This window comes from Mchenga conophoros, linkage group LG2 (assembly GCF_057382185.1).
Source record: "Mchenga conophoros isolate Kocher_MC1m ecotype Shallow Benthic linkage group LG2, M_conophoros_male_GT1.1, whole genome shotgun sequence".
Lineage (NCBI taxonomy): Eukaryota > Metazoa > Chordata > Actinopteri > Cichliformes > Cichlidae > Mchenga > Mchenga conophoros.
The window spans coordinates 3,328,425-3,338,109 of NC_140527.1; the positions used below are offsets into that span (position 1 = coordinate 3,328,425).

Sequence of the window (9,685 nt, forward strand, 5' to 3'; positions counted from 1 at the left end):
GTGCTTCAGCCAATCACAGTGATTTCCACTTGGTAAACCTTGATCAGCTTGTGACTAAATCTTCCTTTGAGTGGGAAGACATCAGTTGTGCAAGAGAAGGTTGAGGTACCACAATGATCGGAAGACTGGTTCCTTTGATTCTTCTAAGTACATTGTGTAAGTTGACTTCACTGAAACATCTGACATTGTAAACAATATAAAACAAAAATCTGTAAGGTTGAGTAATGTTTATATATAGATGATACCTTTTTAAGTGCTTTGTCCTGTCATGTTCTAACCAATTTTTGTTTTGATTTTAGCTTTGACCGAAGGGGATGAGGATCCTTTCCAGAGCTCTATAACTGTGACTAAACTTGGAGATAATGTGACTCTGACATGTAAAATCCCTAGGGATGATGTTGGGTTGTCTTACTGGTATAAGCTGAATTTTGGAAACATGATTGAAACAATTGCCTCAGGAAGTTTTGACAAAATATCACTAAAGGGACCATTTAACAACTCAAGATTCAATGCCACAAAAGTGGGTGATATCTATTCTCTTACCATAACAAATGCAACCAAAGAAGATGAAGCAACTTACTTATGCCAAGGAGGAACGGCATACATAATGGAATTTTTTAATAGCACGCTTTTGGTCGTGGATGGTAACGTATTTTAATTTGACTGTTTTTTTCATATCTGCTTCTAAGCCCAAATAATTACAGTTAATGCTATTTCATGACTTTTTATGATTCACACAGATACAAAAACGCTGCAGAAATCTTTCACTGTGAAACAAACTTCAGACGTGGAGTCAGTACATCTGGGTGATACAATGACTCTGCAGTGTTCGCTCCTCTCTGAGAACAAAGATGACACAGATCAGTGTCCAGATGAAGACAAAGTGCACTGGTTTAAAGGTGCATCAGAATCCCATCCAGGCAGCATTTACCACGGCAGTCTCAGAAATAAAGAGGACGGGAGATGTGACTACAGTCTGTCCAAAACTGTAACAAACTCATCTGATGCTGGGACGTACTACTGTGCCGTGGTGACATGTGGACAGATCCTGTTTGGTGAAGGAACTGAAGTGGAGATAGGTATGTTTTTAAAGTATTATTTTAATATTTGCTTATCTGTACTAGTTGTTGCTGCACTGATTTTGTGAGCATGTAAGAGAGCAATTTAAGTTTGATCGATCTTATATAAACATTATAATGTTCTTAAGCATCACTGGTTTCTTTGCCCTATGAAGTATTTTTTCAGTTTGCAGCCCACATGAGTTGATAAATTCACAGGTGGCATTTAGCTGCCTCTGTGACCTTTGCTTCTTTTTTCTCTGTACTTTTCTGTGTATGTGTTTTATCCCCATTTCCTGCATTGTTCACGTAAAGGCCCCTCTGTTTCAGCTGCTCATGTTGTCTTGTGTACTTCACATGATGATTTTTGTTGTGACAGTGTTGTTCATATGAACACTTAAAATACACCACAATCCAATAGGAAAATTGTATAATAAGAATATGTCACATGAAGTTTACAAGCATGTTAATAAATTAGTTTTGTTTTATTTTTTCAACTGTGTTTAAACTCTCCCAAATATGAACGTGCTGATGTTTAGCAGAGGGGTGCACTATGACACATGTTCAACATAGCTGGGCTCTTTGTGACAAAATCTAAAATGCAGTAAGAGATGATTGGTCTCATTATCATCTTTCGCTGCAGAAAATCATTAATCTTGTGATTTGATCATGACAAACCCACTGATGAGTAAGATAAATATATCTGTACAAAGAAATTAAGGGAAACGGTTATTCATATTAAAAAAGGCTACAACTGTATTTGTGAACTCTTTCTGCACCACTCTCTTTTATTTCCCGTATATTGACAAATTTCCATGAAATAGTAATTTATCTGTATTATTTTTTATTTATATTGTACAATCCAATGGTGAGTAAATGCAATGGGTGAGTAAATGAATGCATTCAACACGAGGTACAACATTCATTTTGCCAGATTCAAAGAGCGTCACCTTTGTGAAAGTGGAAATTGAACTAAGCTACACATAGTTCACTAGCCCATTAATCTGGCTTTGTTGTACAGCTGTTACTGTGTAATGTAGGGAAGAAAAAGTGCTCTTGAGGTTGAGGAGAAAAAGGTTGTCTGCAGGCATGTCATGATTTTCAGGGTGGGCCAAGTTCTTTTTAATATAATTGTTCTGAAGTAGTGCTTAGTAAAAGTTGAACGTATACATAAAAAATCATGAATGAATGTCTGAACTTTTATGATAATTTATTACTGCACATGTAGGAAAATGAGTCAATGAAGTGGTTGGAGTCCAGAATGTTTTTTGTTTCTAGCTTTTGTGAAAAGAGTCTTAAAGTCCTAAATATGAAAACAATCATTATACGTACTTAACATAGAACTGATCTGTATGTAGACGTGCACTGTTACACAGACTTGTAAATGAGATGTTAAATGTCTGGGATGTTTTCTCATTCCAGAGGGGTTCCCGCTGGTTACTGTGCTTGTGATACTGCTGACCTGCTCTGTGGTTGTGAATATTGCACTGATTCTCACCAGAAAACAAAAACAAAAACCAGATTGGAAACACAGCAGAGGTAGGTTACTGACACATGCATACTAGGGGTGCAACGATATTCGTATCGATATTGAACCGTTCATACAGTGCTTTCGGTTCGGTACGCATATGTATCGAACAATACAACATTTGTAATTTATTTTATCAATTTTCCTTCTGACGATGCTGTCTGTGTTGAGCGCTCAGTGAATCTGCATTCGACTACTCCGCCTAGGCTCGACAGTGCAGCCTAGGCGGAGTAGTCGAATGCAAATTCACTGAGCGCTCAACACAGACAGCATAGTCAGAAGGAAGAGCGCAGGGCAAGCTAGCGAGACAGAAGCTAAGCTCTCCTTGTAACAGGCAAATTGAACCTCATTCAGATCTGGCGTTTGGAATTATTTTGGTTTTCATGTGACGTATGACCCTGAAGGTAAGCGAGTCATGGACTAAAGTAAAACAGTATGTTGGATGTGCCATGCAATGCTCAATTACATTGGTGTGAACTAGTGTGTTAGCGCAGTTAGCTCGTTAACGTGTTGGCTGTCTAGCCCCACACACGGGGCGATTGGCGGTAGCTCGTTAACGGAGATTTGCCGTGTTGTGGCGTTAAGGTCATTTCAACGAGATTAACCTGAAAGCACTAGTGGGAACACAACGAATATGACTGCACATTTACTCCGACATCATCCTAGTGCAAAGACAAATACAACAAGCATGCTACTAACTTTAGCCGAGTCATTTAGACAGCTGTTAGCACATGATTCTCCTTATGCTGCTGAGAATATAGCCCAGAAGAAGCGGATAGTATAGCTTTTATTTTGGAAAGAGCCATTTCTCTGTAATAAACTCTCTTTTCCAAAGATGAGTGATTCCTCAATCAGATACAGGGCTTGCAATATCGCTAGCCCGACGTCCCGGAGCTAGCGATTTTTTCAGTCGGGCTACCAAAAGCTATCTCTTCCCTGCCCGTCGGGCTATTGTAGGAAAAATATATGTCAATGCTTTTGCATTCTTTCAGAAATGTAGCTGGGTAATTATGTCATTGGCATCGGTGAGCCACTGTCAATATGTGACATATTGAAGTCGCGTTTGAATTTGCGCTTGTTTTTTTGCTTTCACTTTGCAATCGTGCGAACTGTGTATAGAGAGCGACAGCACTGATCTGTGAGTGATGATAATTTGCGCACCAATTCCTCTGACATCGTCTTATTAATCGTTAGCTTACTATGCAAACATGACAAGTGAAATCTCCCACAGCTTAAACATGTGAGAGGTTGATTGCGCAGAGAATCGCTGAGCTTATGTGAGTGCGTGTGTAAAAGCATTTCAGTTCTGCTGAGCCAAATAAGACAGGTCAGGGTGAAGAAGTGACAGCCAAAGAAAAGCTTACCACAAAACGGAGAAGTTATGACAAATCAGACTATAAGGCAAAAAGAAAGTGCAGCTTTATGGTTTCATGGACAAAAGAATTTCTGTGGCTGCAATATGACGAGCTAAATAACCAGGGCTGCACATAAGTGGTCCGCAGGTGCGCATTCGCTGTCAAAATAAAAGACACGCACAAGGGTTAGGGTTAAATTTAAAAACTGTACTTTTGAGTTAAAATATATATTTATAATTTTAATAAATGACAAATTAAAAAGGCATGAACATTTTTTTTGTATCGAAAAAATATCGAACCGTGACACCAAAGTATCGAACCGAACCGTGAATTTTGTGTATCGTTGCACCCCTAATGCATACACATATGTACGCATGTGCACACACACACAAGCGCGCGAGTAACATCTGGTGTCGCCTTCTGCTGCTGTTGCTCATCTGCTTCAAGGTTCTGCTCAAAATTCAGAGATTCTCTTCCGGATCCCTTGATTATAATGAGTGTTTTTTTGAGTTACTGTTTACTGTCATGCTCGTGATTGGCCATGTCTACAAAATTACATCTTTCAGCACTTTGCGTGAAAGGTTCCAGCTTTGGTTTATTTAGTGGATGGTCCTCTGAGGGAAAAAAAAGAAGGGGAACAAAGTTTCCAGTTCATGAACTGCAAAGTTTCTGAACTAGTAGAAATTCAAATGTCATATCAGGTAATATTAGTTCAAGTTTTCTCGGCAGTATACCCCAAACATGTTGTTTGTACTTTCACCACCATAGTTTTTTACGAATTATGAATGTCAGAAATGAACTATGTCCCAACTTCCCATAGAGTACATAAACAGAAGAGCTTCTGCTGAGCCTTTTATAGCAATGACAAAAAATTGAGGTGACATTGGGGAAATCCTCACTAATAATGCATGATGTGATAGATTTCAGTCAGAATTAGACATAAACACTAGAGATCTATCAAATCTGTCTTGCGCATTTTCAAACACCAAACCTCAGAAGCCCACTTCCTGGATGAGTCACGGATACAGAAAGCGAAGCAGAAGTCGTATCACGTTTCGTTCTATGACCATGATAGTGACTCCATAGACTAATGCAGCCATTGTGGTAGACAGACTTTATTTCTTGATGTAAAAGAACAGGGTGTTCAGAGTATGAATCTTCTGGTGACAGCTAGAGTAGATCAAACTATGAACTGAATGTATCCATCATAATATTTATAGTAAAAAGAACTGAAGCTAACATGACAGCTAACTGAGTCCCTATGCAGTATTAATTTAGTCTTGATGATTAGATTCTTGGTTCTGACCTGGGAAACATTTACATCAAATAGCATATATTTTTAACACTGTTAACATCTCCATTTTAGGTCTTCTGCCAATGGTAATGTCTTCTTTTTATTAACAGGAAAAGTTACAGCCTCCAATCAATCTCCAGTCAGTCAACAGGAGAGATCGACTGTGGATCAGCTGAATAATGTGGTATATAAAATATTAGATTTTCAGACAAACACAGAACCAGCAAGCTTAAAATTTTCGTTAAGAAAAACACTTTTATCATGTGAAATACATGAAAATTGTCAAATGAATCTGAAGCTGAAGTGTAAAATTACAGTGTAGTCATCGATCACCACTGGCATCCCAACAAAAGCTGTAAGAGAGGGGGTTGGATTGGACTGATGAGTCAACAAGAATTGAACTTTGACACAGAGAGACACTCGTTAATGTTCAATTTTCAACTGTACTCTTTTTTTTTTTTCATTTTCCATTTTTTAAAATTTAACACTAAAAAAGTACTTTGGTTATGGTTATTAATTTATATGGTTATTCTTATAGGAAGCAGAGTTTGTGAGGTATTTGCAGTTAACTGTGACTATGTTCTGTGTTTTTAACCGTATAATGTAAATCGTAACCAGGCTTGAAATTGATTGTTCAATTACAGTTTGCTCTTACTAATTTGCAGGAGGGTGAAGAAGTGGGAGTAAACTATGCGGCACTTGATTTTCCCTCAAGAACAGCTAAAAGATGAAAGAATAACAGGGAGCTACCGGATGACACAGCATGTACTCTGGAATAAGAGACTACTAGTAAATCTTTCCCCTTTGAAGAAGATATATATATATATATATATTACATATTTACTGTGTTAATATTATATGCATGCAATATTAATTAACCACTCAAATGGATAAATACCAATAAATAATCTGCTGTCATTAAAACTATGTTATATGTACCTCATGTGTTCATGATTCATGTATTTGACAAAGACAAGTCACAGTTTATTGTTTTTATTCCTTATTTCAACTTCACAGAAATTATGCTTTAGAGGAGGGGTCTCAAACTCAAATGAGCCGTGGCCACTTCTGTCATCTCATTGGAGGGCCACTTTAAAGTGGCCACTTAAAGGGCCTGTTACACTCTGCTGTCATATTAAATCATTTTTCGTATAATAATTTAAAAAATAATAATTTCTTTACATCAATATGCGGGCCGCAAGTAGAGGTAACGTGGGCCGTAAATGGCATGTGGGCCGTGAGTTTGAGACCCCTGCTTTAGAGTAAAACAAAGCTCATGTTTCCTGAACCTATACTTTTACATTTAAGTTTAACAATACACATAATAGACATAAACACGTGATCATATTACTAATTATATTAATTTATAAAAAAAACAAAACAAAGCAGCAGGCATGGGATCTGTAACACAATGTGAGTTTTATTTTAAAATTCAGGACATGCTCAAAATTTCCTTTAGCATTCAACTCAACATAGAGAGCACACGGTTCTCAGCAAACTCTGCCCTTCTCGCTCTTGTTTCTCTAGCAGAAAAATTCAGTGCAGCATAGTTTATTTCATCATCAGCTTCAGTCTGCGTAGTAACAAAAAGCAAATAAAATAGTAGTTTAGATGAAGATACAAAAATCTTTGGACATATTTAAACTAAATTATAGCATCATTTTCATTACTTACTGGTTGGTGCAAGTTGTCAGTTTGTACTTTCGATACAGCATTTCCTATTCCTTGACATAAAAAAAAAATATTATCATGATAAATATATGATAGTGAAATACACTTAATGAGACATTGCCTTCTCAATTTACTGCAGTTACTGAAGTTTCACAAAGATATGATACCCACTCTGGAGCATAATCCATAAAAAAATTGTCATCAGTCGGTTCAATAATTTTTCCTTATGATTTTAAAGTTGAATTGGTTTTATGTTTTTAAAATGCATGAATGTTGAACCACTGTTAACGCTTACCTTTACATTTTTTACATATCCTTCGGTTGCAGATGAAGAAAACGTTTCCAATAACAGAAACAGCCAAACAGACTATTAATATTGTCATTTGAATAAATACTGGTTGTGTTGTTTGCTCTACAAAACAAACAAAAAAAATCAGTTCTTAAAAACATGTTTTGAGTATAACTTCCAGTACGGGAGACAAAATCAGGCACAGGTACCTTGAATATTAAGTATAGTTCCATTTCCAGATATTATTTCCCCACATGTGGCCACAGCGCAGTAGTAAGTCCCAGCATCAGAGGAGCTGACGTTCTTAGAGAAGCGATAAACACATCTTTTCTGAGGGTTAGATCTGTTCTCATATTCATTATGTCTTTTCCCGTCAGTGTAGATGATGTTTGGATGAGATCCCGCTCTGAACCAGAAAACATTATGATCTCCTGGACACGTCTTGTTCTCAGAATCGGAGAAGACTGAACACTCGAGAGTCGCTGTGTCTCCTGAATAGACTGGATTTGATTCCATCTGCTTTTGGACAACGATATAGTTTGATGACCTCTGAGTGTTTCCTGTGTAATACAAAACACAAAGACATTCTTCAAAACATGCTCAGAGATTTTTAAAATGTTTGTAAAAGTAGAACAGTTGAATACCTTTTACTAACAAATACATCCCGCTCCATTCACCACTAACACAACTGCCTTGCTCACAGTGATAGTAGCCCTCATCTTCTTGGACTGTCTTCACAATAGTCAGGTTGCCAAAATGTTTATCAATTTTTGCCTCAAATCTTGATTCAGGAAACTCTGGAGTATAAACAGGTTGTGTAGTTCCATAAAATGTAACAACTAATTTAAGAGCATCTCCGACACTCTGCTTGTACCACTGGACTCTACTGCTGATCTCTTTAGTAGTTCTAGCACATGTTAAAGTTGCTGCTTCACCAAGATGAGCGGTTTTCACTGGAACCAGAGAATCTGAGTGAAAACAAAACATAGAAAGAAGAATCATGAGGGGAAAATATTCCAACATATTCCAATGTGTGTTTTCACACACACACACACACACACACACACACACACACACACACACACACACACACACACACACAAATCAACATAAATAATTATATTTCAAACATGTGATCAGAGTAAGAAATAAAAAAGCCCTTACAGCCGTCATGGAGAAAAACCAGTACCATCCATAATATGACCATCTTGACACTGGTCCTTGTTGAGGCATTTCAGTAGGTTTAAGAGGTGACATGTGCTTGTTTGTTAGAGCATCTGATTGGTTGAAGCATCTGATTGGTTAACACAGAACAGACTTAAAAGTACACTTCCTGTCACACTGATCTTAACATTTTTTGCCTCTTTTTCATCTTCTTCTGTAGTCTTTCAGATGTCTGTCTGATAGTAGTTCATGTTGTCAGATGTTAAACACAGGAAAAGCAAATGGCAATTCTACTCCGGGTTGTAATACGTGCTGCAAGAAATACATCAAATACATCAAACTCTGCACTACAGAGTAAGTTTACTATCTGTATTTTTTCATTGGTGCGGGGCAATAACATTTTGTTCGTCATAAGATCTGAAGAGCAGGATGAACAAATACTATATGGTTTAGCTTTAGTGGACGAAATTACACGAAAAGCAGCAGCAGATATTTTGTTAATATCATATAAATTATTCCTATGGTGGAGCTATAGGTAAAGCCAGAATCATGCCAAGTGCAAGATCTCAACCATCACCTGCCTGGACAACAGCAGCACCCATGTGAGGATGCTCTCCCCTTAATACACAGAGTGGTTTCAAAGCAGAGCAACCTGGGCCTCAGCACCTCGCTTTGCACTAGGATACCAGACCTCTTTAACAACAGACCCTAGAACATCAGTATGTTCTGGGGTCAGTAGAGATGAAATTAAGTTTTCTGTTGTCAAAGACAGTTTTTCTTAATCTGGCTCTGTGCAAATTTTCCATTAAGACTGACATGCAATTCAATATTTTTTATAATTTTTTTAACCCCATTGACTCCAGAATTTACAAGGTTAATACTGAGGTGGCAAAATATGCATACAGGCTAAAATTCAATTCATCCAAATTATTGTTATTTATGTAGCACCAACTGACAACAACAGTCCAAAAGAGAAAATATCAGTGAGAAATGGTTCTGTGGAGGAAATGACTGATGTGTTTGATTTTTTAATTAATCATTTATACAGCGTTACTCATCTTTACTATATAATTTATAGCTACAGATATAAATGTTTATTTTTGTTTAACAACCCCATATATAATGTGTTCATGGTATCATTTATAAAGTTTAAATAAGTGATGTATTTATAAGCGCATTTATCTATATAATTAAGATATAACCTCATTGCTTGTGAGTGTGTTAACAGAGGTTTTATTAATACTTATTTCATAGGGTAAATTAGGGTTATTTCATCCAGTTACTAATTGTTAGTTAATGAGATATATCAGGGGTTGTGTCATCTTT

General features: G+C 37.0%; 2 protein-coding genes across 2 annotated transcripts; one reads left to right on the top strand and one right to left on the bottom strand.

Annotated features, from left to right (window-relative positions):
* The first annotated feature begins 66 nt into the window (after positions 1–66).
* Positions 67–6,145, top strand: LOC146581489 (uncharacterized). The gene is made up of 6 exons (XM_085246531.1): positions 67–156; positions 300–644; positions 741–1,079; positions 2,481–2,597; positions 5,346–5,419; positions 5,901–6,145. The coding sequence occupies exons 1-6, from the start codon at positions 114–116 to the stop codon at positions 5,964–5,966; spliced, it is 984 nt and encodes a 327-aa protein (XP_085102657.1). The 5' UTR covers positions 67–113; the 3' UTR covers positions 5,967–6,145.
* A 490-nt stretch (positions 6,146–6,635) lies between these two features.
* On the bottom strand, positions 6,636–8,402 carry LOC146581490 (signal-regulatory protein beta-2-like). Its single transcript, XM_085246542.1, has 6 exons — positions 8,360–8,402; positions 7,840–8,163; positions 7,405–7,755; positions 7,202–7,318; positions 6,910–6,959; positions 6,636–6,808 (listed from the first exon to the last, which is right to left on the bottom strand). The coding sequence occupies exons 1-6, from the start codon at positions 8,400–8,402 to the stop codon at positions 6,698–6,700; spliced, it is 996 nt and encodes a 331-aa protein (XP_085102668.1). The 3' UTR covers positions 6,636–6,697.
* Between the last annotated feature and the right edge of the window lie 1,283 nt (positions 8,403–9,685).

Excerpts from the sequence above, each read along its gene's own strand:
- LOC146581489 (XM_085246531.1), top strand. The coding sequence starts at position 114 with ATGATCGGAAGACTGGTTCCTTTGATTCTTCTAAGTACATTGT. Across the intron at positions 1,080-2,480 it reads AGGAACTGAAGTGGAGATAG|AGGGGTTCCCGCTGGTTACT; the intron begins GTATGTTTTTAA and ends TTCTCATTCCAG. Across the intron at positions 2,598-5,345 it reads AGATTGGAAACACAGCAGAG|GAAAAGTTACAGCCTCCAAT; the intron begins GTAGGTTACTGA and ends TTTTATTAACAG.
- LOC146581490 (XM_085246542.1), bottom strand. The coding sequence starts at position 8,402 with ATGGTCATATTATGGATGGTACTGGTTTTTCTCCATGACGGCT. Across the intron at positions 6,960-7,201 it reads GATATGTAAAAAATGTAAAG|GAATAGGAAATGCTGTATCG; the intron begins GTAAGCGTTAAC and ends TTTTATGTCAAG. Across the intron at positions 6,809-6,909 it reads CTGACAACTTGCACCAACCA|ACTGAAGCTGATGATGAAAT; the intron begins GTAAGTAATGAA and ends GTTACTACGCAG.